Consider the following 27972-nt stretch of genomic DNA (forward strand, 5'->3'; position numbering starts at 1 on the left):
GGTTTACATGTGAAATATTCCCTGCATTAATCCACCAAAACAATACATATGATAAGAAAATCAGTTTTGTGACAGGTGCAGTTGACAGCTGCAACACAATAGCCTGTGTTGTATAAGAAAAAAGCAAGCAAATTCATTTTTTTTTTAAATAAAAAGTATGCAAAATACAGTTTCAAGGTCAGCCAAGAATATTTTCTCATATGGCAATAAATTAATTTCGCGCCCTGTTCAGTGTGTATAGCGATCATTATCATAACGGCTGCACATAAGCTGACCTTTGACCTATGGATGTAATGTTTCTGCAAAGGCATGAGAACAGATGCTTACCTAATTTTTTCTTCTCTTTACTGTAGGTGCATCATCTCTATGTGGAGAAAGTCTCGTTAATATGGCGGCGATGAGGTAAACAGATAGGAAGTGATGGAGTGGCAGACCCACGGGGGATAACCACATGAGGTGTGACAGACCACTGACATCAGCCCTTGTTCTCTTGCTCGCTCGCTTTCTCTCCCGCACACACACTCGTTTCCAGGAAGGGGTCATTAATGTGAGGGGGAAAAAACGAATCTAATCATGGCTTTAAAATGGAGTATCTTCTCCTGGAGATGCAGTCATTCCTTACGGGTCTGAGTCAGTCTCACAGGAGAATGAAGTTTTTAATTCCTCCATTTAAGAGACAAAATACATCATAGTTTGGAGGGAGGACATTTTTAGATTTTATTTGAGAGTAGCTCCCTTAAGTGGTAGCAGAGTTCATCTTAACCTGACCGATAAACTGATAAAATGATTCGTTCTCTACAAAACACCAGCCCTCTTATAAAACTACATCCGTACAGTAGTTAAATGTTCGCATTTAACAGTCGTAATTGACATTTTCCCTCGCTCCCTTCAGCAATGATATATCAAAGAGTGCATCAGCCGCCGGAGGAGGAGAGAAAACATTAGGAGGATTAATAAAGGGGGGGAGGAAAATAGATTGAGCGTTCACCAAGATCAGTAAAATAGGATCTGTCAAGCAACCCTGCAACATCCATCCTGTGGAAGGAAAAAAAAACAAAAAAAAAACAGAGGTACATTTTCATGGATGGAAGGAAGGAAAAACAGAGGCCAGCCTGTGCGGCTGATCAATTTCCCGAGATTAGCTTTCAGCGGCTGTGCCTGCTTCCATTTGTAAAGATAATATTATTTAATAACCCTTTTGGGTGACTATTTAAATTATCATACTGCCTACAGTGCAAAGCGCTAATGGAAATATTTAACATAAATTCCCTTTAAAAAATGACGCCTTAAACAACAGTTGTAAGAATGATTCTGAAATTAAAGGAGTGTGCATAAATGATTCTCCCTGGCCTTGACGTGCTGTTCTCAATTACATTCTGCTCAACTGGAACAATGGAACGATGCTAGCGTGCCGCTTTATCGCGCATATATATATGCGCTGTTACGAATGTCATGTGGAAGCTATTTATGGCCACTAGCATCGGTGCCAAGGGCATTGAAAACAGGCATGTTATTGAATCAATTCAGAATGTGCAAAAGAGCAACCGTAGATCAGGTAAAGCCCACACACCTGAAAAACGACAGCTTGGCTTTTGTCGTGCGCTTTCAAAGACAGACATCTGAAGATGCAGAGACAAAGCTATAAGCATTCCTCAGTCTTATTCGCTTTCAACTTCTTTTTAATGATCTCATTTCAAAACACCTTCCTGCGGACCTCCCCTTTCCTGTCTGGCTAACGTTAAATTGCATAATGCCAACTGAACGCTCGCATTTGTTCTCCCTTTCCCTTCTCAGGAAATCTATTTAAATGTTCACGCCAACTGTCAGTCCGCATCAAACCTTGATTTATGCAAAAACAACGTCTGCTTTAATTAGTCATTTCGCCTCAGCGCTGCCTGTGCTCTAGGCGCTGAGCGGGGTCAGACATTCGGAGGAACCTCCTTTTTGTATGATCAAAACTAGGCCATCAGCAACACCGTGATAATAGCCATGTCTCAACACCACAGCAGCACGCGAGAGTGTGTGCTCGAGTGTGTTTTTATCCCCCGTGAGCCGTCCATCTCCACTCAGCGGGGTGGTTTTGGGTGGAGCTCGGGTAATCACAGCAGTCACTGTACACCTGGAGGACTGGAAAACAGTAAACAACTAACAGGTAGTTTCCCCCCCCCCCCGTCAGCTCTCTATACTTTCCCAGAGAGAGAGAGAGAGAGGGAAGGAAAAGCAGCAATGTTTACACAGCAATATTACATTAATCAAGACAAAATTAGCTCAAATACACCACATTATGCTCTTGTAAGGGATTAGCGTCCGTGATCTTCAAAACGAAAGTAAACTACACCATGTGTTTTTGCTCGTTTTGGATTGCGACACTTCTTGATTACCACAATCGCAATCACGTAGAGCAAACAAAAGTGGCTGAAAGCTCGTGCTAATTTCATTTCAGATGGAAAATTCGCCAAACAGATGCTCAGAAGAAGAGAGCAGCTCTCTCGTCAGATGTTGGGGAAGTGCGTGTGAGATGTGAGTAACGGCAGTCACATGAATGGGAGGGCAGACAAACTTCTTCGCTTCTATTTTGGGGTCTGTGCGCTGCTTTGCTGACTGAAGTGGCATTGTGTCCTTTGTGAAAGCATGACCCTCTGAGGTGCGTTCATGCGCTGTGAACCTCGGCCAGGAAAAAAGCAGGAGGCTGGAGACCAGGGGCAGGCGTGGGAAAGCGACCGGAGAACGAGCGGACGGTGGAAAAGCAGAGCGGTCTGCTGCAGGCATTCCTTTGTGATTACACATCTGTGGAGAAGGAGGCCAGACATTCTTTCAGCCAATGTCTGAAGCTGCTGACTTCTACCCTCGATCCCTGCTCTATCTGTAAAAAAGAAACTCGGCTTTGGTGACTGACTGACTGACTGACTGACTGCGTTTCCTAATACAGAAGCTCGACGCTCTCTGAATCGACTTTTGTACTTTGCATTTCAAGTCAAAAAACTCCTTGTTCTTACAATGAGATGTGAGATTTCACTCATGTTCAGCACTTCCTTCCTCTTTTGCAAACATAAACCTCAGAAACCTTCCTTAATCCAGTCATCCACTGGTGGGAGGCCGAACATGACAGCAGACGGACAAGGCAAACACCGGTGGGGGTGGTGCTTGTGTTCCCTCTTTGTTCTGCCGGTGACCTCTTCATTATAGGGCCTTTGTCACCATGTAAGGATTAGGAGTGAAAGAGAGCTCTTCCTCTGCTAGTCGGGGTTCAAATCTGCCTCCTAATAAAATGCTCTTCCATATGGCAGTGATCTAGAACATTTGTTTTAAAGATTTCAAAGCTCATCCTGCTCTTTAAAAACAGATTTAAGCAAGCAGCGGTGGACTTCTGGAAAGTAAACCGGTTATTAAATGAAGTAGTTCTTAAGTAACTTATCTCTAGCCATGATCAATGACCCAATTATAAAGAATTAATTTAATATTCTCAAGAAATAAAGGCAAAAGCCTGCTGTTTAATTAATTTAGCTGTTCAATCAAAAAATGTATGCAATTGAAAATGCATTTGGTATCAGCTATCAGTCTTCCTAGACTAAGAAATTGATTTTTTCTTTTTTTTTCTTTCTAAGCTTGCTTGCATGATGACAAATTGTTTGCCTCCGTTAATCAAATATTTGAATACAGCTAGTGTATTTTAAGACCTTGTAACTTGCAAAGCAAAAATTTTGCTTGCATTGTTCATTATTGTCTTATTATCACACTGCACTATATTTTTAATTACCACAGTTAAAGCTGTGAGCAAACACATGTGAAAGAGTGCATTGTACCGCCCTCTACTGGACAGGGAAACAAATAACTGCACATAAAATCCACAATAAATCCTTTACAAATGCCCTTTTGTTTCATTTACTGGATTGATATTTTACTTTTATTTACACTGAATGACATTTGACAAAATACCAGTATTTACATTACACATTACTGGCTTTGTATGCTACCTGCAGTTTTAACAGGAAAAAAGACAATATATCCCAAGAGGAAATACACGAGTATACAGGTAGACAAAAGTCTGAATAAAGTATAAGAATTGAAATAATCAGCCCAATTTTATTTTCCATCATGATTAATGATATATGCTCAGAGCTTCCGATGGATATGGGGAGATCCATATTTGCGGATGATGGAGCTATATGGAAGAGAGGAAGAAATTAAGATTTTATTAATAAGAAATTACTAAAGGGAATTAATCAAGTTGAAGAGTGGGGAACAAAATTGGAATTTAAGTTCTCAGTGGAAAAAACAAAAGTAAAGAATGCCAGGTGAAAATGAATGGAAACACTTTAGAGAAAGTAGAGTGTCTTAGATTCCTGGGAGTATATTTTGACACAAGGACAAAGGAAAGTTTTGGCTGGACAGGAGATTTAATAGCAAAAGAAATGGACATATATGATAAAGAATTTGCTAGTACTGTGGTGTGGATTTACAAACAGAGGCAACGGGATCTGCTGTGTATATTCCTAGACATCATGTGGGAGTAAACAAAAGAACATCGGAAAATTTTAGTGTACACAGTTAAGTTATATGCTATATTAATAGCATTAGAATGGATGGGACAACATTGTAATATGTAGTGATTCTGTATCTGCCCTTATGAGCATAAAGTCTGGTGTAGCTAGAAATCATCAGGAATTACTTTATGAGATTTTATTTACTAACTCAAGAATAAGCAGGCAGAGGAAAAACATTACATACGTGGGTGCCAGCACATGTGGGCATCCAGGGAAATGAGACAGACTGGCAAAAGAAGCAACAAAAAAGAACATGGTGATGTCAAAATTAAATGATCAAAATCAGAAGGGAAGAGTTTAGCATGGAAAAAGATCATGCAAAAATGGCAGCTGCAGTGGGACAATGAAATTAAAGGGAGACATCTGTACATGATACAAAATAGGGTAGGTATGGAAAGTAAGAATGGGAAATAAAAGGAAGGAACAAGTCATAATAAATAGGCTGAGGATTGGACATTGCAAGCTTAATAAAACTCGTCGTGTTATAGGGAAACACCCGACAGGACTATGTGATGAATGTCAGGAGGAGGAATCAATTGAGCACATACTTATATCATGCAAGAATTCAAGAGTCAACTACGGGAAATGGGTATAGTAGAGTATAATGTTAAAAATACAGTAATATATGGAAATAATGACCAAGGACGGAGATATTTATTTAACTTTCTAAGGAGGACTGGACTGGAAGGACGAATTTAATTAACATAGTGAGTTAAAGTGAGACAGCAGATGGCAGTAATGCAACACTATGGATGCCAACTGCCGTAAAACTCCAACGAAGAAGGAGAAAGAGAAGGAGAAGGAGTGTCTCTCAGAAGTCAAGATGGGCAGAGGATCACCAATTCCCCTAATGCTGCGGCGAAAAATAGAGGAGCAATATCATAAAGGAGTTTCGCAGAGAAAAATTGCAAAGAGTTTGAAGTTATCATCATCGACAGTGCATAATATCATCCAAAAATTCAAAGAATCTGGAACAATCGCTGTGCGTAAGGGTCAAGGCCGGAAAACCATACTGGATAACCGTGATCTTCGAGCCCTTAGACGGCACTGCATCACATACAGGAATGCTACTGTAATGGAAATCACAACATGGGCTCAGGAACACTTCCAGAAAACATTGTCGGTGAACACAATCCACCGTGCCATTCGCCGTTGCCGGCTAAAACTCTGTAGGTCAAAAAAGAAGCCTAAACATGATCCAGAAGCGCAGGCGTTTTCTCTGGACCAAGGCTCATTTAAAATGGACTCTGACAAAGTGGAAAACTGTTCTGTGGTCAGACGAATCAAAATTTGAAGTTCTTTTTTTGAAAACTGGGACGCCATGTCATCCGGACTAAAGAGGACAAGGACAACCCAAGTTGTTATCAGCGCTCCGTTCAGAAGCCTGCATCTCTGATGGTATGGGGTTGCATGAGTGCGTGTGGCATGGGCAGCTTACACATCTGGAAAGGCACCATCAATGCTATAAGGTATATCCAAGTTCTACAACAACATATGCTCCCATCCAGACGTCGTCTCTTTCAGGGAAGACCTTGCATTTTCCAACATGACAATGCCAGACCACATACTGCATCAATTACAACATCATGGCTGCGTAGAAGGAGGATCCGGGTACTGAAATGGCCAGCCTGCAGTCCAGATCTTTCACCCCTAGAAAACATTTGGCGCATCATAAAGATGAAGATGAGACAAAGAAGACCTAAGACAGTTGAGCAACTAGAAGCCTGTATTAGACAAGAATGGGACAACATTCCTATTCCTAAACTTGAGCAACTTGTCTCCTCAGTCCCCAGACGTTTGCAGACTGTTATAAAAAGAAGAGGGGATGCCACACAGTGGTAAACATGGCCTTGTTCCAACTTTTTTGAGATGTGTTGATGCCATGAAATTTAAAATCAACTTATTTTTCCCTTAAAATGATACATTTTCTCAGTTTAAACATTTGATATGTCATCTATGTTGTATTCTGAATAAAATATTGAAATTTGAAACTTCCACATCATTGCATTCTGTTTTTATTCACAATCTGTACAGTGTCCCAACTTTTTTGGAATTAGGTTTGTGTATATATATATATATATATATATATATATATATATATATATATATATATATATATATATATATATATATATATATATATATATATATATATATGTGTGTATATACAGTACAGTCCAAAAGTTTGGAACCACTAAGATTTTTAATGTTTTTAAAAGAAGTTTCGTCTGCTCACCAAGGCTACATTTATTTAATTAAAAATACAGTAAAAAACAGTAATATTGTGAAATATTATTACAATTTAAAATAACTGTTTTCTATTTGAATATATTTCACAAAGTAATTTATTCCTGTGATGCAAAGCTGAATTTTCAGCATCATTACTCCAGTCTTCAGTGTCACATGATCCTTCAGAAATCATTCTAATATGATGATCTGCTGCTCAAGAAACATTTAATGTGTACAATTGTACAAAATATTTGTGTACAATATTTTTTTTTCAGGATTATTTGATGAATAGAAAGTTCAAAAGAACAGTGTTTATCTGAAATCTAATCTTTTGTAACATTATAAATGTCTTTACTGCCACTTTTGATTGATTTAATGCATCCTTGCTGAATAAAAGTATTCATTTCTTTAATTTCTTTTCAAAAAAATAAAAATAAAAGTTCTTACTGACCCCAAACTTTTGAACGGTAGTGTATAATGCTACAGAAGCTTTGTATTTCAGATAAATGCTGTTCTTTTGAACTTTCTATTCATCAAGGAGTCCTGAAAAAAAAAAGTACACAACTGTTTTCAACATTGAAAATAATCATAAATGTTTCTTGAGCAGCAAATCAGCATATTAGAATGATTTCTGAAGGATCATGTGACACTGAAGACTGGAGTAATGATGCTGAAAATTCAGCTTTGCATCACAGGAATAAATTACTTTGTCAAATATATTCAAATAGAAAACAGTTATTTTAAATTGTAATAATATTTCACAATATTACTGTTTTTTACTGTATTTTTAATTAAATAAATGTAGCCTTGGTGAGCAGACGAAACTTCTTTTAAAAACATTAAAAATCTTAGTGGTTCCAAACTTTTGGACTGTACTGTATATATATGTATGTGTGTGTATGTATATATATATATATATATATATATATATATATATATATATATGTGTGTATATATGTGTGTATATATATATATATATATATATATATATATATAGGTTCCAAACTTTTGGACTGTACTGTATATATATGTATGTGTGTATATATATATATATATATATATATATATATATATATATATATATATATATATATATATATATATATATATATGTGTGTATATATATATATATATATATATATATATATATATATATATATATATATATAATATATATATTTATATATATGTATATATATATATAATGTATGTGTATATGTATATATATGTATATGTATATATGTAACTTTCAAAAAGAGGGAGGAAAAAAGCGTTAACTAGTACTTTGTAATTTGATACAAAGGTAGTATAATACAAAGTATAGTGTTATAAATTTACATTATTTAAAAAAATTAAAATATAAAAAACTTTGCATAAAATACTTTGCAGGATTTACGATACTGATGACTCATTTCCAGTCTATGGTCATTTCAGTCTGTGAAGGGAGAAAGAGGGCGGGGCTTATTTCGATACGCTGCCATTCACTGGCTAAAGCGGCTGTCAATCAGCCTCAGTGAGCGACGTTACGCGTTTCCTGCGGGTGTCCGCTTACACTTTAAACCACGTGACCCTCCCTATATCAACACACGGACGCCATTAATATTAAAGGCAGAGAGACGGAAAATCAGAGGTGAGTTCATACGGAAGTGATGCCAATCGGAGCATTTTTACACGATGAGATTTGGTGCACTTTAACGGGTCGCGTTTGGTAAGTGGTAATATAAACGTTTGCGGATTAATTGCATTCGTTTACTCAACGAGTTTTATTCTTGTTGTATTTTTGAAGTGTTCTGGCAAACAAAAACAAGGCCTAGACATTGGCAGAGTGCTGGTTTATTAATGCGACTGACTCCTGGGATCACATGCAACTCGCGTCTAGTTTAACGGGTCAGCGGTGCATGTCACGAACATGTCCTTTTTTAAACGCGCTGGGTTCAATCAGTCTGCTTTATTGGAGCAAAAGCTTTTGTACAGGATAAATACTCCGTGTTTACCACCTCTGAGCCATTTGTTTTTTTGTATACATGTAACCCGAGAGCTGTGCTGAGCTAATGCAAATCACTGACATCTCAACAGTTTGATATGCATCAGCTGTGGTTTACAATCATAATCATGCTGTTTGTCCTGTCAAGTTCAGACAAGAGCACTAAATTGGACTTGGAGGCCAGAAAGACATTTTGAGAGGTCAATGTTATAAACCACCATTTTGAGCTAAAATATCATTCATGTGTCAAATTTACATTAGTTGAAACTTAAAATATTTGAAGTACAAACTGATGCACAGCCATGAAAACAGGAAAAAGCATATAAGTGATACTAAACTACATTTAGGAATCTCAAAGAAAGAAATGCATGCAGGCAGTAATTTAAATGTCTCCTAATTTTATTATGTGTACTGTTTAGTGTGATTTTGTTGAGTGTACAAGCCTGGTTTAGTTTAACAAAATGTTCTTGCACCGGTTGCATAATCAGCAAACAAAGCCACAGGGTTTCACAGGGGTGTTTAACTTTTGTGGTGCCTTCTGTTACATACACGCCCTCATGTTAATGTTTTTCTTGATCTTTTTATTCACTTTTAACACTAAGATGGCTTTTGCATATGTGAAGTTGTGATAATCTATGAAAATGTACCCCAAAAGTAAATGTTAAAAAAGTTAAATGGGCATTTTTAGTTCAAACACAAAAGGAGAAGTTAACCAGACCGTCTGAACTTCTAATTTCCGCACAATGAAAGTAAATGAAGAAGACCACAGCAAATTTCACTATGTTTCTTGAACCAAGCTGTCATATTGCTTCAGAATACTTTCAGTATAGTGCAGATTAAAGTTCTTGTTTTGTCCCTTTTGTTGCAAGAATGCAGCACAGACGTTCAGAGGACATTTTTAAATGATGCAATAAATGCAGTAAATGCATCATATCAAACTGAATGGCTTGGTGCAACAAAATTCATACAGTAAGTGTCCAAATACTTTGAGGCCCACTGTATATGTTCACAACAACATTCTGGATCTAAATCGGTATACGTTTCAAGATCGCGCTTCGGCCTGCAACATTCCCTGTCTCGCTTGCTCTTTTTCTGCCTGACACCTGACTGAAGCAGTGCTTTCGTGCCTTGCCTTCAGGTTAAGTTTAGCTGTGTTCTCACTTGGCAAATGTGATTTGGAAAAAGCTTGACATACAGCAGAGAGCTTTCATTGCATGAAGGTGCTATTTTGATACTCTACAGTAGAGAGGAGGGTATTTATAGATGGCTTGATGAAGGGTGCAGTAGGAAGATGGAGGTTTACAGAGGGGGGGAAAAGTGTGTTATGATATAAAATGACTGGTAGATGTAGTCCATACTACCTGTGTATTTAAGGAAGAAAGCGGTGCCAGTGGCTTTTCTCCCCAGGCTTATTGATTATTGGTAATATCAGGTATGTGTGATTGCGCTCTGAGCCAGTAAACTGATTATTACCAATGTGTTTTTATACAGTTCAGCTTCTCTACACTTGATGACAGTAAAAACAATTATCAGGTTCACATTTTTGCTATTTTCACTCATACTTAATGACTTTAGAAAGAAATAAACCCTCAAGTACTAAATTGACTCCCCCTCATGATGTTATAAACCCATGTGACTGATGACACATGAAAGGATAAACATTTTTTTTCTTCACCTAAAAATTAAAGTTCTGTCATTGACGCACCCTCATGTCGTCCCAAATATATATATATATATATATATATATATATATATATATATATATATATATATATATATATATATATATATATATATATATATATATATATATATATATATATATATATATATATATATATATTAAAAAAAATCAATAATCAGAATTTGCATGCTTTAAAAAGACATGGAAATATTCCATTCCATTTAATAATAAATTGGTTTTATCTAATTCTTTGAAAGGACAGATCACGATTGATTCATATGATGTACAGATTAAATTCTGCCTCTTTGATCATTGCACCTATGTAGAGGACGTCAAATATGGTAAACAGAAGCTCAACTATACTTTACTCTTGAAAACAAACCTCATTGGTCCTCACGTGTCAAACATGTTTGAGCTCACATTTGCCATTTTTGATGTGCTCTAGTCCTCTATGAATGTGCGTTGATTCTGTATATGCAATTAATATACATGTATAATAAAATAATATATTATAATATATTTTACTCTTTGAAACATGCAAATTTTGCTTGCATGGACTTTCAATGAATGGATTAAATGGGTTTGGGGGGGTGGGGAGTAATGAAAGAGTATTAAATATAACTGCGTGAAGGCACGGAGTTGTATAATGTCTGTTGCATAATCCAACATTTTTTCTGGGTAAAATAATTAAATGCTTGCCAAAACAAGATGAAATCTGTACAAAATACAGCAGGGCTCAACAATAAGGACTGCCCGGGGCCAGCGTGAACAACACTTGGGACAGTTGACTGAACTATCACTGCCCTGCCCAGGCCAATGCTGCATCTTCATTAAAGTTTATCCTTTTAAGCATTGCAACTTTAAATATTCAAGTGCAAGATGTGAAAGCGAACATAATTCTACTCGCTGTGTGAGAAGATTTGTGCGCACACAAAGCTTGCTGCCAGAAATACTGAATGAAGTTCTTTGCTACTAATTCACACAAAATTATATTAAAATACCCATCTTGCAAGTATCCTTTTAAAGGTGCCGTAGAATGTCTTTTCAAAAGATGTATTATAAGTCTAAGGTTTCCCCTGAATGTGTCTGTGAAGTTTCAGCTCAAAATACCCCATAGATTTTTTTTTTTTTATTATTCAATTTTTTAACTGCCTATTTTGGGGCATCATTAAATGAGCCGATTTAGGCTGTGGCCCCTTTAATTCTCATGCTCCACCGCCCCCGGAGCTCGTGCTTGCCTTAAACGGCATAAAGTTCACACAGCTAATATAACCCTCAAAATGGATCTTTACAAAGTGTTCGTCATGCAACATGTCTAATCGCGTAAGTACAGTGTTTATTTAGATGTTTACATTTGATTCTGAATGAGTTTGATGGTGCTCCGTGGCTAAAGCTAACATTACACACTGTTGCAGAGATTTATAAAGAATGAAGTTGTTTATGAATTATACAGACTGCAAGTGTTTAAAAAATGAAAATAACGCCAGTCTTGTCTCCGTGAATACAGTAAGAAACGATGGTAACTTTAACAGTACATTAGCGGCATGCTAACGAAATATTTAGAAAGGAAATTTACAAATATCACTAAAAATATCATTATATCATGGATCATGTCAGTTATTATCACTCCATCTGCCATTTTTCGCTGTTGTCCTTGCTTGCTTACCTAGTCTGATGATTCACCTGTGCACAGATCCAGACGTCCTGCCCTTGTCTGGCTTGAACATGAGCTGGCATGTGCCAATATTGTGGGCGTGCCTATTAATGATCCCGACTGTTACATAACAGGCGGTGTTATGTTGAGATTTGCCTGTTCTTCAGAGGTCTTTTAAACAAATCAAATTTACACAAGAAGGAGGAAACAATGGTGTTTGAGACTCACTGTATGTCATTTCCATGTACTGAACTCTTGTTATTCAACTATGCCAGGGTAAATTCAATTTTTAATTCTAGGGCACCTTTAAACAGTTGGTTATGTCTTAAATAGGGTTGCCAGGTTTGTGTAAACAGTGTAAAAGTAGACCAATTCCGCAGGAAAACCGCAAACTTGGCAACACTGGTCTTAAATGAACGTAAATAGTTTAGAAATAAACCTTGTGTATCAGTATATTGGATTCATGCAGCTCTTAAAGTGACAGCAGCCTAATATTCCTGCTGTGCTGCTGTCTGTTTAATGCTACTCAAACAACAAAAGCCAAAACGATTCACTCACTACTCTTGACTAAACTTTTGTAAGGATTAATGTAATTTTATATATATATCTTTTTCTTTTTTTTTTTTGATTACTTTTCTTTACCTGAACAATTGTTAGACCTAGCTGAAAAGCACTGTTCATTTCATATGTATCTTTGGCCTGTTGAATGTTAAATGGATCCAAGCCATGTTCAATATAATTTTTTTCATGATGCAGCAAGAAACTTGCTAGTATACCTTAAAGGGATAATTCACCCAAAATGAAAATCCTGTCATTCTTTAATCACCCTCATGTTGTTCCAAATAAGACTTTTGTTCAATATTTGGAACATGAAAATATTTGTAATAAAATCTGAGAGATTTTTGTCCCTCCATAGACAGCTACTCAACTACCACTTTGAAGCTTCCAAAAGTTCATAAAGAGATCTTAAAACTAATCCAAATGAATCGAGCGGTTTAGTCCAAAGTTTCTGAAGACACACAATCGCTTTTTATGATGAACAGATTTAATTGAGGCTTTTATTCACACATAAACATTCATTAACGTACACGTCAGTTTTGATATACGGAAGGTCATGCTTGCTTGATGTGCGAGAACCAATGAGGTTCATTCTCGTGTGTTACGCAGTTTGTTCTCGTTCGTCAAGCAGGTTCGGTTGAGCTTCTGTTTATGTTCGCTGATCAAAGCAATCATGTCTCTTCAGGAAATTTGGACTAAACCACTCAAATCATATGGATTAGTTTTTCGATCTCTTTATGAACTTTTTGAAGCATAAAAGTGGTAGCTATCAATAGAGAGTACAGAACTGGCTTAGGTTTTATTAAAAAAAACCTTCATTTGTGTTCTAAAGATGATCAAAAGTCTTATGGGGTAGGAACGACACAAGGGTGAGTAAATAATGGCAGAATTTTCAATTTTGGGTGAACTAACCCTTTAATGCATGCATGCAAAGTTAAAACCTGATCAAAACGGTAATCTATTTTAATGCCAGAAGTTCAAATAAGAGAGCAAATGTCAGTATCAGAATTGGTCAATAGTTGTTTGTTAAAATCGGTATCATATCGGCCAAAAAAAAAAAACTCCTATCGGTGCGTCCCTATTAAAAATATCTTCGTGTTCCAAAGATGAACTAAGTCTAAAGGGTTTTGGACACACTTTACCAATTTGCTTATTGTTCTTTACCATGTAATTGAGTCTGAAGCAGTCAAGAAAGCAAGTCATACAAGTTTAGAGCTTTAGCATGTTGAGTACATGTTGAGTACGTTCTTCTCATTTTTGTGTGAACCTATACCTCTAAAACCATGATACTGCTGGAGGCAACTTGTAATGCTTGACAGGTAATGAAAGTACATGACAAAAGACATGCCTGAAACATCTCTTTACCAATCCTGTTTTTAAATGGAATTTAGTGGTGACTGCTATCATGGGTATGCGGCTGTAACGTTTTGTCTCACTCTGTCTCTCAGGGTACAATTCAGAGATGGATTCGAAGTCTCGTCGGTTTCCGTTTGCTGTCTCCAGCTCTTCCTCGCTGTCATCGCCCTCCTCCCTGTCCTCCTCATCTTCGGCGCTCAGCGCGAGCCGGCTCTATGGCAGAGGGAGCGTCTTGGGAAGGGATCGCTATAGCAGGGACTCTTCTGTCAAGCTAGACTCGGACTATCAGGTATTACAGTGACATATTCATTTCCATAATATTTATTTTCACTCCCACAGGTAGTGTAGCTTAAGTCTCTTTCTCTAGATCACTAACGTCACCTCTGATTCATCAGCCCCTCCTGCTGATCCAATCTCCCACAAATCCATATTTTATTCCTGTATCACCCAGTGTAGTTAAAAGTGTGTTTCAGGTTCAATACAGGTTTTGTAGTTCTGTTGACAGCATCTGTGAGCTTGATTGCCACAGAAAATAACTTTGACTCTTCCTTTTAGATTGAATGAAAGTCTATGGGGGCAATATTATGTTCCAATATTATGTTGATTATCCCTCAGTGATCCAAACAATGTTATTCATGATGGGTTTTTTTATTTATTATTTTACTCCTAAACGTGTCTTTTGTAAGTAATTAGTTGTTTTTTTTTTTTTTTTTTTAGGCAAAATGTACATATAATTTGGAAAAACGCTGCAAAATTCAACACTGGGCAGTAGGTTTGCAAAATTTCACCACATTAGTTTGGTATAGTATGTCAACATTTTATATTAACGATTAGTTTCACACAAATATATTTGAAAAAATATATATAATATAATATACAATTAATATAATATACAATTTATTGATTAAGATCCATTGTGTGAGAACAATAGAAAAAAAGTTTGACCCTTAATGCCCAGCATTGCATTTTTGCTACGCTAAGAAAAATGGTCTCAGATTTCCATACATTCAAAGTTTCGAGGGATCTAAGCCTTAACATAACTATATGTATACAAATAACATTTTAAAAATACTTAAATTTAATCTAATATTTGTAAATGGATACATTTGTTCCAAAAATGTTCCAAAAATGTTCCAAAAATGTTCCGAATTGTTTGATAAAACTGCTGTTGTGATACATTTCAGAGTGTCAGATACTGTTATTTGTAGTGTTTATGAAAATTAGGTAATTGCTTCACACAATATATAGCAAAATATTAACCAAAGGGACTGTGACTCTTTCTCTCACCGTCTCTTACTCCCTCTTTACTTTGTTTTCTCCACCCTTTCAGTCAGTAAACCTTCATGAAGGTTCTAGAAGCATGAGAGAGGCACTATGGAGATCGGTGCGCTAGCTTTATTAGCATCTAATTTTCCTCATGCTGCTGGGGCTGTGGAAAGATCTTCGTGTTACACTGCCTTGGTTCACTGGGCTTTTTATAGTGCACACTAGATTCCTGGCCCTGGTGCATCTCGTCAACCTGTCAAAGTCTGTCTCGCTAGATAAAGTTACTGAAGCTCCCAGAGATGTTTTTGACTCTCCAGAGTGTTTTTTGAAGATCACATCTGAGAACTTGGCTACATCACTGCATTAGCCAGTGTTGAAGTGGACATTAAACAATGTTGGCCACCATCAGCTCATCCATATATAGTTTGCCACAGGGGATTTCTCATCATAACAAAGCAGCAAACCACCCATATGCTTTTAGGAAGGAAACTATTTGCAGAGGCTTTGTGGTTGGCTGATTTAGTCTGAATCTTGGCCCATTCTGATGTAGAATAAACAGTAGTTGAATGAGTCAATAATTGTTTAGTCTCTTCCTGTCACGGTTAAGTTCTGACGCCCATGTGTTGTGTGTTCCAGAGCTCCCGTCTGCTGAGCTCGCCAAGAGGTTACAGTTCAACTGAAAGCCGTCACTCCAACTGGAAGCTCTCTACTCCTGTCTCCCTTTCCTCTTCTTCCTCTTCATCATCTTCCTGTGATCGATCATGGACAGAATCCACCAGTGGGGAAAGAGGCAGACTTGTAAATATTGTGTGTTTATATATTATTGTAAAAGTGATGGTGTAATGTATGTACACATACATATGTAATTATATTTTATCTATTTTACATAATGTTTTAAAAAAATAATAATAACTGCAATTTATTAAAGGTCCCGTTCTTCGTGATCCCATGTTTCAAACTTTAGTTAGTGTGTAATGTTGTTAGAGTATAAATAAAATCTGTAAAATTTTAAAGCTCAAAGTTCAATGCCAAGCGAGATATTTTATTTAACAGAAGTCGCCTACATCGAACGGCCAGTTTGGACTACATCCCTCTACTTCCTTCTTTAATGACGTCACTAAAACAGTTTTTTGACTAACCTCCGCCCACAGGAATACACAAGAGTTGCGCTTGTAGAGTGTGTTTGTCGCCATGTCGTCGAAACGCTGTTATTTTCATCCCGCAGTCCAATCACCGGGTCTGATTCCGGCTCAAATTGATAGGGTAAAATTAAAGACATGTTTACAATAACACTGAGCGCATGCATCTCCACGTTATGGTAAGAGGCGTGACTTTTCCGGGCACGGTGCGCTCAGAGCTGTCGAATTACAACACAGGAACCGCTGGCACAATCAGAACTCGTTACGTATTTCTGAAGGAGGGACTTCATAGAACAAGGAAGTCATCAGCCCGTTTTTATGACAGTGGAAACAGCGGTATACAGATAAGTAAATTATGTGAAAAATACTGTGTTTTTTTACACGCGAAACATGAACACATGTTATATTGCACACTATAAACACAATCAAAGCTTCAAAAAAACACGAAAAACGGGACCTTTAATAAACCCATTAACTAAATGTAGATAAAATAAACTGACAGTTTTTATAGACTGGTTATTATTACTATTAGTAGCATTAGCATTTTTTTTATTATTATTTAAAAAGGGTTTAAGATGGCTATGAAAGCACATTTTGTAAAGTTTTCCTTTACAAATTGTTTTTTTTTTTTTCTCTTTTTTTCTCCATTCTTTTTGTCTCCCTCCTGCATTTTAATGGTTGTGGAGTTTTGAACCATGAGAAAGTGTCTAATGCTTGTGCATATCTACAAGACTGTATGTCTGAAGTTCTTTTAGTTTCCTAAAGTGGCAAAATATGTGCATTAAATATGAAATTTGTTGCTATTATAATGAACAAGTCATGGAGCATTACATTACAAAATCTGATTTAAGCAGAATTTGGCTCTTCAATGCAACCTGAACGCAGCCCAAGAATCTCGGAAGCCGTTTAGCAGAAAACCCTGACATCTATGACATCTGACTGCCTGTGTTTGTGCATTTGCATTTCAGACAGACTCTGAGAGAAGACTGGGAACCTACTGTGGACTTCTTGGCACATCCCAAGACAGCGAGTCTAAAAGAGCAAAACTTTCTTACACAAATAGAGCAGGATATTCCAGATCCCCATCCACATCTAAACCTGCCAACTCCTACTCTTCTTTAGGAAGTATGTGACCGTAAAAAGTAAAAACAATGTGGCTTAAGTGTCCAAATACTGTAACTATAGTTAATTTTAAGCATTCAATGTATGGATATATGGTGGATTAACACATTGATCTTGTTTTAGATTCTTCATGGAAAACAACCATTAGTCCTTTGTCTAGATCATCCTCCTCATCCTCGTCCACTCCATCAGAGGGTCCTTGGGCCCGCAGGGATTTGGATAAGAGGGGGGATTCAGGACTGACCTCACTGGGGGAGTCTAGTTACCGGTCTAGTGGACTGACATCTTCACTGTGTATGTGCACTCACATACTTGCTTACATTTTATACAGACACATTCATCCACTACCACTCCAGGGGCCCTTTTCAGAAAGAAGGTTAAGTGAGAACTCTGAGTATGTTAACCCTGAAATGAGGGAAACTCTGGGTTTTCTGTTTCAGAATGGGAGGTATGTCAAACCCGAGAAAGCAGGGTAAGTCAAGCCTGTTTCTGAAAGAGAGGTAACTTATACTCAGAGTCAGTTACTATGGTAACCCCTTTTTAAAGTGCAAGTGATGTTTAAGTAGTTCATTCATTCGTTCATGCTGCAAAATTGCTTTGCTTACTTTTTTTTTTTTTTTTTTTTTTTTTTTCATTTCAAGTACAAATATCTAAAAATTCTTAAATCATGATGGAATTTCTATATAAGAAAATGATAGGCTATAAGATATTTAGTCCAGGGGGGTGGGGGATCTAAATTAAGTGCTTTTTACTTAAGTAAAATTATCAGTATCTGCCAGTGTGGTAATAAAAAAAAATCATAATTCAAATTTACAGTAGCCCTGCCCACCAATGTCACACACTGTTAAAAACATTGCTTATGAATAATGGCTGCAGTGGTGTAGGCAGTAGCATGTTAAAAATTAACTTGTGATGCGATTGACCGGGTTCGAATCCGCCTTCTGGTGAGCTCACTATTCTTCCTTTTCCCATCACATCAGGATTGGAAGGCATTTATTTTCAATAAAAATTAAGAAAATGTTCTAAAAGTGGAAGTAAATTGCCTAACGAGTGTTTAATAATGATTATTGCTTATTTTTGCATCCTGTTAAATTTTTACACATTACCTTTTTTTTTTTTTTTTTTTTTTTTTTTTTTTTTAATTAAAATAAAAAATATTAAATTATTCTTTTTTTGCATGTGGGATACCATGAAAATGAACTTGCATTGACTCAAGTATGCGGACGTCATTTTGTCATGTGCTGTTGCCATGGTGAATCATAATATCGGAGCTCCATTGATGATGGCTTTTTATAGTCGTGGTGCACGCGCTTAACTCTGAGTCAACCTACTCCGATTCGATTGAACTAACTGAATTCAGCTGTTCTGAAACACAAAACTCAGAGTTTCCCATCTCAGCGTAAGTCAACTCAGAGTTCAAGTTTCAACTCTGAGTTGGTTGAACGTCCTTATTGAAACGGGCCCCTGTCCACTCCTTTTTCTATGGTTGTTTCTTTCTCTAACTGGTTCTAGGCATAATTGGATGAATTTAACTCATTTGAGTTTTCATCCATGTATCTTTTATACACGTTTTTGGATATTGCCTAAAAATGCTGGTTGAAAACCTCAAATGCAGATAAAATTTTCAAAATGCTTGTTTTAATTTTATATTATATTTTATTCAGTGAGTAGACCTGGAAAAAAAAACTGACTTGTGCTCAGGCAAGAATAATATAGTTTCGAAGCATCTCAAATGTTGCTCTGGTCATCTGACCATTTCTGTTTTGCTCCAGTTTGCACCACAGGTGACAGTATTTTTTATTTTATTTTTTTTTTTGAACATGTGGGATTGAAACAGCTTTATTTGCAAATATTTTTTTTTTTGCAGATTTTGTATTTTTGATATCTCTAATATCTTGCCATTTCTTCCAACATCTTACACCCTCATTAGTACAGGGTGTAAGTTTGTAGCCCATCATAACTATACATTTCTTTTTGTGCTTTAGACCGTTCAGAGCGTGTTACATCCACCTATGCACAAGGTGCTCGACCCAAAGAGAGCCAGTACTCATCCCACAGAGAGAACAGTTCATCTAGTCGCCGTATCCCAACCGAGTACCTCCCCTCTCCTCTGGAGCGCAGCTCCCACAGGCCGACCACAGATTACCAGTCCGGTCCGTTCTCTCGCGATACACCCCGCTCCAGCTCTAGCTCCACCAGAACCTCCACCTCTGTGTCGGACCCATCCCACCTCTCATCCTGGAGCTCCACCCCTTACACACCCCTTACTGGCTGTAGCTCCAGCCCACCTTCATCTAGCCCCGCCCCCACTCCACCTCCTGCTCAGAATGGCGGCGACTCGGATGGCAGGCGAACAACCAGGCGCCTGCTATCACGACTTTTCTCCCGACGCTCCAGTCAGGAGTCAAACTCCACCGCCAGCTCTGCCTCTGATTCAAGGTCATTTGACTCAAGCCCAGATGAAGCCCTGCCCTCTGAAGCCCCTCCTCCAGTCAGTAGAGAAAATTTGGAAGCGGAGCTGAGGAATTCGGATCCCGTTCAGGCATTTTCGTTCTTGCGCAGACGTGGACCATCTCTCGCTCCCGTCCAGGAGAGTGCTGATGTAGAGCCGGAACAGGAATCACTCAGGCCTCAAGCAGGTCTGTCCTGGCTGAACTGGAACCGCTGTACCCCACTGTTCTCTCGCCGCAGGAGGGAAGGGCGTGACGAAAGCGCCCGCATGGGCCCTCATCGTTCACCCCAATTCCCTGACCGAGATGGCCGCAAAACGCCTGACCAGGGCACGCGTTGTGAAGATGATGACGATGATGAAGATGAGTCCTCAGAGGGCGCTACAGCAGCACCCTCTGCTGGGGCCTCGGGTCTTTCTGCGTCGATACTGCAGGACGGAGCCCGTCTGGCGGGACGGAGCCATGGCATCGGCAGGGTGATGACCAGCCCGCTCTTCCGTATGCCTGAGAATGTAATAATTGGTGTGGGGGTAGGAGCCGAGGGGAGGAGTCAAACTGAGGAGCAGGCAAAAGACAAGCCCGCCCCCTCCAGAGACCCAGAGAGACTCCGAAAGATTCAGGAGAGGTCAGAGGGCAATCTTAATGATGTCTAGTTATTGTGTAGAATGTTCTGTGTGCGTGAGTTTAAAAAAACATTACTGTAAATGCGTGGTCATATATTTGCGAAACTTTTCAAGAAAAAATTACCATTGTCAAAAGCGTAGTGATGCAACAGATTGCGTAGATTACTATTGAAATAACTGTTTTTCACCAGAGGAAATTCTCAGAACTATGGGAAATCTGAACGCACATTAAAGAGCTGTTCACACCAAGGACAATAACGATAAAGATATAGTTCTAAAAATCATTCTACACTGCATTCCAAATTATTATGCAAGTGACGCATCAGTAAGTTTTCAGTACAATAAACATTCAGATTTTAGTTTTTCTAAAATGTTTGTTTGTTTGTTTGTTTGTTTGTTTGTTTGTTTATTTATCCATGTCTTTTTGGATAACTGGTATCAATCTCAGACAAAATAATTTGGCAGATCTATGGAAACCCTACTTAGAGGTTGTTCCACATTATTAAGCAAGTCACAGTTCTCATGCAATATGGAGAGGAAGAAAGATCTTTCTGAAGATGAAAAGCATGAAATGGTGCAATGTTGTGCAAAAGGCATGAAAACAACTAATATTGTGTGTGGGGGAAAAAAAATGGATGGAGATTATCAAATTATCATAAGATCTGTGAGTGATTTAGAGCACAGCAGAACTCGGTCAGATAAAGGCTTATTAATGAAAGTTCCTGTCAAAAAAATTAATTGTATTAAAAGGGAAGCTATAAAAAAAGCCAGTGTTGAGCAGCAAACAGGTATTTGAAGCTGCTGGTGTCTCTGGAGTCTCAAGAAGCTCTCCATGCTGGCTGGCAGTTGTGCATAAAGATGCATTTCAGCCACTCCAATATTAGTTGTTTTCATGCCTTTTGCACAACATTGCACCATTTCATGCTTTTCATCTTCAGAAAGATCTTTCTTCCTCTCCATATTGCATGAAAACTGTGACTTGCTTAATAATGTAGAACAACCTCTAAGTAGAGTTTCTATAGATCTGGCAAATTATTTTGTCTGAGATTGATACCAGTTATCTAAAAAAGACATGGATAAATAAACAAACATACGTTTTCTTAGAAAAACTAAAATCTGAATGTTTATTGTACTGAAATCTTACTGATATCACTTGTCACTTGCATAATAATTTGGAACGCGGTGTAAATATAAAAGTACAGCAGGGTTCACACCACAACTGTAACGATAAAGGCACAGAGGAACTGTATCGTTGGAATCACTTTCAGAATGATATTTTTCAGCTGATAATTGATTAAAAACAATGATAGCCAATCAGAATCCATTCCGCTTTAATGAGCTTGAGCATTTAAAGTGGCAGGTGACAAACCTGCAGCACGCTTAGAATAGACAATGATATTGTGCACTGGTGTGGACGCTGTTATAGTTATCTTTATAACTGACTTGACTCCTTATTCTTTTGTGTACGGTAGTTGCACTCAGTAATTCAAGATGGCCGACATGGCAGTTGTCTTAGGTTGCATCCTAAATGACGCACTATACACTATGTATTTATGCACTATGTACTCATACATGTAGTGTATAAATTTTTGTCATTCAACATCGGAGTCTGATCCCCCCCTCTTTGCAACGTATTTAAGTAGCGACAGTTGAGTGCATGAAGTGTTCAACATTCCACACTTGTGATGTTTCCATTAATTTAGTGCATCATCCGAGTATTTAAAGTGCACTTTTTTTCTTTTTGGAATTTTCTGTGTGAACATACTATTTGCACTATAGTTAAAAACATCATTGAATAGTGCATATGTACGTGAATTGGGACGCAGCTTTAAATTTCTGTATGTGTGTGTGTACGTACGTACTTTTAAACATTTTTTGTTTAAAATTAAATTTCAAAACTATTACTGAGTGCATCTTTCATAACAAAAAATTGGGTTAGCTGAAAACCAGTGGTATGAAATGTTCTAGTGTTTAATTTTGATATATATATATATATATATATATATATATATATATATATATATATATATATATATATATATATATATATATATACATATCAACATAATGATTCAAAGAGAGGATTCAATAATAAGGCTTTTTTTCCCCCTGCTGGTCCAGTCAGATTTGAACTTGCCCTGTTAACATTTTACATGCCCCACTATAAATATAATACACTTTACCTTTTTACTATTATGGTCATAAAGAAATGTATATTTTTCATTTAACATAAATTTTTCTTTACCAAGAAAATGATGGACACTTGGTTTTAAAATTAAAAAATAAAGGAAAATACTATAAATTATACTGTAAAGAAGTGATAAATAATAGCTACCGCTACATTAATTCATCAATAGGCATAGATGCTTCCATCACTCTCACAAATCCTCTTTGCAAATGCCATCTAGATCACCTTAACATAAATCGGTAGAATTTACCAAATTTGATAGCGTTTACAGTACATAAACGAAACCTGCATGAATATATAATCTAACTAATATAATATATCTCAACATTAATATAATATCTCAACACTAATCTTTTGAATCATATATGATTGGCTTGGATCTAAACTCTGCAGGATTGGGCACACTTGGTGTAGCAGAAGTTTTAGTTTTAGCACAAGTTTTAGTTTGCTGATTGTAACCACACCCCCTTCTTACTTTTAGCCTTCTGTTGGAGGATTCTGATGAGGACGAGGGTGATCTGTGCCGAATCTGTCAGATGGGGGATCAGTCGAGTTCCAACCCTCTGATCGAGCCCTGCAAGTGCACCGGCAGCCTGCAGTATGTGCACCAGGACTGCATTAAGAAATGGCTCCGCTCCAAAATCAGCTCTGGTATGGTTGTCTTTTCCTGAGGGCAGATATAAAGTAGCTGTTTATATAGTGTATTTTCATTTGTTTGATGTGCACTGAGAAAGGAACTGCTTTCAAATTCAGTCTGACAAGGGGGATTTGGGGTTCATTTCCTGTGGAAGACTACTAATGCATAACACAGTGTGAAAGCAGACTGATCAAATACACAAATGAGATTCTTCCTGTCTTGTAATTTTCATACTTATTTACTGCCCGTATTTTCAAACTTTTGAAGAACATTTGAGATTGAGGTGGTTTCTAGCCCTTGCAGACAAATACTGTGGTGGTACCATGGTTCAGTCCTGAATGTTTGGTGCATGAATATGGTCAAGTATATACTTAAAGGCGTAGATTACTGTGGTTCTACCATGTTGCTTTTGGAAAATGTACAAATAAACTGGTTCAAAACTCATTGAGGGCTTAATTTGTTAATAAGAAGTGAAAGTAGGCTGCTATATATAATATAATATAATATAATATAATAATATAATTTTTTATATATATATATATATATATATATATATATATATATATATATATATATATATTGGTATTCACCCCATATATCTGCTTTGATACACAGGTTCTAACTTGGAGGCCATTACTACCTGTGAACTTTGTAAGGAAAAACTGCACCTAAACATTGAGAACTTTGACATCAATGAGCTCTACAGATCTCATGAAAGGGTAAGTGCATCAAAACAAGATACAAGCACATTGTTTAGCTTACTACTTATAAGAAACATACTTATGTGATATTGTGCATGCATATAAGAGTGATCTACCAGTGCATTTGCAAAGTTAGTTATGGTTTTTTCTGATGAACAAGAATTATTACATGGAATTAAGGCCTGTTCACACCAACATGAATTTGATTCATTTTGACACTGCTCATACTTCCCGGTGTTAACAATTTGTCCTGGATATTCATATGCTGTCTTTTCACACTGTACATTTCTAAACCCCCGGTGTCAGTGTCATTGATTGGACTAACGCTGCACGCGACCCATTTACATAAAGGCTCTAGCAGTGCTCCTTCTCATATTACACTTTGCAGACTGTACTATCTAGTGTTTTTCTGAATGGACTTTTCAGACTATAAAGGTATGAATGAAATGGTCTCTTCTTTACTCCAATTGACGGATTTTGCATTGCCATTGGATCTTTTTCCATATCAAACGCTGAAACAACACTTTATACAGTGCACAGTGTTTCTGTGACTCTGCACGCGAGGACTGATGCATGCGATTGGTTGTGGGCATCTAATTGTAACGTTCTAAATAATACAGAATTGTTTCACACTGCACATGATTGGCACCGCAATGAGGGCTTAACACCACAAAAGTGGTCCTAACCCTTAAAACGCGGTGCTAACCCCACTTCTAAATTACAAGTGGGTAACATTCAGGTTAGTTCACCCAAAAATTCAAATTCTGTCATTAATTTCTCACCCTCATGTCGTTCCAAACCCGTAAGACCTTTGTTCATCTTCAGAACACAAATTCAAATTTGATGAAATCCATGACCTTTCTGGCCTTTGATGGACTGCAACGTTATTACCACTTTCAAGGCCCAGAAAGGTAGTAAATACATTGTTAAAATAGTCTGTCTACAGTGGTTCAACCTTAATGTTATGAAGCGATGAGAATACTTTTTGTGTGCAAAAAAATGAACAAAAATAACAACTTCAACAATTTCTTCTCTTCCCTGTCAGTCTCCTTTGCTGTTCATGTAGTAAACACAGTGCAGCACTTCCAGGTTCTACGTCAGAACACCGGCTCATTATTGGTTGACACTGTACATGTGAGCAGCACGACGCATGCATGTACAGCATAAGAGACTGACGGGGAAGAGAAGAAATTGTAGAATAAACTCTTTTTTTTTTTTTTTTTTTTTTTTTTTTTTTTTTTTTTTTTTTTTTTTGCGCACAAAAATATTTTCATTGCTTCATAACATTAAAGGGTTAATTCACCCAAAAATGAAATTTGTCATTAATTACTCACCCACAAGACCTTCATTCATCTTCGGAACACAAATTAAGATATTTTTTATTAAATCTGAGAGGGTTTTTTTTTATTTATTTATTTTTTTTATCTCCCATAGAAAGCAAAACAATTACCACATTCAAAGTCCAGAAAGGTAGTAAAGACATTGTTAAAGTAGTCCATGTGACTACAGTGGTTCAACCTTAATGTAATGAAGAAATTGTTGAATAAAGTCATTATTTTTGTTTTGGTTTTGCGCACAAAAAGTATTCTCGTCGCTTCATAACATTTAAGGTTAAGCCACTGTAGACACTTTGACTATTTTAACCATGTCTTTACTACCATTCTGGGCCTTAAAAGTAGTAGTTATGTTGCAATCTATCGGAGGCCAGAAAGCTCACAGATTTCATCAAAAATATCTTAATTTGGTCTTAGGTTTGGAATGACATGAGGGTGAGTAATTAATAACAGAATTTAAATTTTTGGGTGAGCTAGCCCTTTAGAGGCAGAGATTCAGTGACGATAACCTGAGGTTAAATGCAGTGTGAAAAGCCCTGAAGAAGAGTTGCATGCCATCAGTGCAACAGGCATATTAATAAAAATTTTTATTGCAGCAAATTTTTACACCAAACGCTTTTCTTAGTGTGAATAGACCTTTAGGGACCATTCACACAACACTTTTTTTTTTTCTTTTTTTTTTTCTCTCTCCTCAGTACTTTTAGCTTTAACGCAGTGTTGTGTAAGATGCTATAAAAGGTGTGAGATGCAAGCACAGTGGTCAAACACGTCCATCTAGCATGTTTACATCACCCTTAGAATCAGAACTAGAATTTGCTAAAAAATTCCCATCACTTTTGATCAGACTCTGAACATGTTCCTTATTACAGAGCCTTCGGTTAAAAGACTTTAAGCAAGTAATGTTCACGTCTATCTGCTATATGACTCATATTTTTAATTTTGTTTGTGTTGGATTCCTCAGTCGGAGTATGAGTTCATCAGCTGTGGGCTGTACCTGGTGGTGCTCCTGCACCTGTGTGAGCAGAGGTTTTCTGATGTCCTGGGTGCAGTCAATGATGCCGGGGTAAGCCTTCCACATCTTTCTCGTATTACTTTGTTCATTTTCTTATCTGTTAGTTCATGTCCAAGTACAGTACAGTACTTTGGCTCGTGTGATGCGTCAGCAGCTCCACACTATGTAAAAGTGTTCAGTGTAAGCCAATGTTGTGATTTGAAAACCAAAACGTTCTCCCCTCTCTCGCTCAGTTTTTCAACTTGGCGAGAACTCTACATGAACACATGGACAATCTTGAAAGTACGTTATGACTTCTGTTTATTTTGGTACTGCACAATAAAACCTCTCAATCTTGTTAGTTCATTTATATACAACTTTACATAACTTCTTTTTAAATGCACTGGTAAGTATAGATTATAAAACCATTGTCGGTTCTAGTGCTGGTATTAATTATATTTTACATGGATGTAGTTTAAAGTGTAAGCAGATTTGTTTGCATGGCATTTTACTACATTTATTTATTCCACTAACATATAGTGAGTCATAATTGGCTGTTGAATGCCTTGGTGCTAAAAATGCTCGTCTACGTTTAATTCTGCATCTGTTGCTTCCACGCCTCCTTCCTCCCTTTCAGGTTTTTAATGTTTCTGCTTGTTTATGTTCGGACTCGCAGGTTCATATGCAGAATCTGATGAAGATGAGGTGGAGGACAGCAGACCATCCATCGACTTCTGTGACTTGGAGGATGATGAGGAAGAGGAGGAGGTTTAATCGGTTGGCAGGGAGGAAGGAGGCGTGGCTTAGCAGTTCGTCTCAGTCTTCTCCCACTTGATGTTTTCGACCCGTCTCCTCCTGTTTGAAGTGACTTTAGCCAACGTCTGATTGGCAGCATAACCACTGTCCCTAGCCTATCACAAGGCTTTCATAATATGCAGATAAATCAAGTTTATGGGAGCTGTATGGATTCTTTTATGATTTTTTTTTTTTTTTTTTCTGTTTTGCATCAGGTTGGTGAGCACTCTAAAGTTTTATTAAGTTAAAAAAAAAAAAAAAATGTCCGGTGAACTGTTGACCACCATGAGTGCTTTAAATGACTATGCTTAGAAGCTGGTTTGGGGAAAGAGAGGATCTTGGAAGATTCGTGCTCTTAAACTGGTGTTGAACGTTCATCTGCTCATTTATACAGTAGGGCTGCTTGAAAAGGACATGATGTTTGGTTTCAATATCTTGATTTTTAAAAAAATAAATAAGACCCTTAATTTCCTGTTTTTTTTTTTTTTTTTTTTTTTTTTTTGTTTTTATGTTATTAATACACTTGTTTACTTATTTGAGAATGGGTGAGTGAGAAAATGTGGTCACTTTTCTTTCAAGAATTTCTTTACAAAGGACCTTTTCCACAGTCTGTTTGTATGTTGTACATTAAAACAATGTAATTCGCTTGAATTATTACAATAAAATGGAGGTATTGTGATGCCTCACAAAAATCTGCTCTTTCAGATGTCTTGCAGC

The 27972-nt window shown here is 37.2% G+C and overlaps 1 protein-coding gene across 5 annotated transcripts; it reads left to right on the top strand.

Annotated features, from left to right (window-relative positions):
* marchf7 (membrane-associated ring finger (C3HC4) 7) lies at window positions 1–27947 on the top strand. Of its 5 annotated transcripts, none has more exons than XM_048200674.1 (11): window positions 1–456; window positions 14102–14298; window positions 15912–16082; window positions 17383–17539; window positions 17660–17830; window positions 19522–20611; window positions 23279–23448; window positions 24050–24153; window positions 26431–26532; window positions 26715–26763; window positions 27137–27947. In XM_048200674.1, exons 2-11 carry the CDS (start codon window positions 14116–14118, stop codon window positions 27232–27234), a joined length of 2295 nt encoding a protein of 764 aa, XP_048056631.1. In that variant the 5' UTR covers window positions 1–456; window positions 14102–14115; the 3' UTR covers window positions 27235–27947. The 5 variants fall into 5 exon arrangements, with proteins under 5 accessions (XP_048056631.1, XP_048056630.1, XP_048056629.1 ...); XM_048200673.1 differs by lacking the exon at window positions 1–456 and adding an exon at window positions 8249–8403; XM_048200672.1 differs by lacking the exon at window positions 1–456 and adding an exon at window positions 8359–8481.
* The last annotated feature ends 25 nt before the right edge of the window (window positions 27948–27972 follow it).

Source organism: Megalobrama amblycephala, linkage group LG8 (assembly GCF_018812025.1).
Source record: "Megalobrama amblycephala isolate DHTTF-2021 linkage group LG8, ASM1881202v1, whole genome shotgun sequence".
Taxonomy (NCBI): domain Eukaryota; kingdom Metazoa; phylum Chordata; class Actinopteri; order Cypriniformes; family Xenocyprididae; genus Megalobrama; species Megalobrama amblycephala.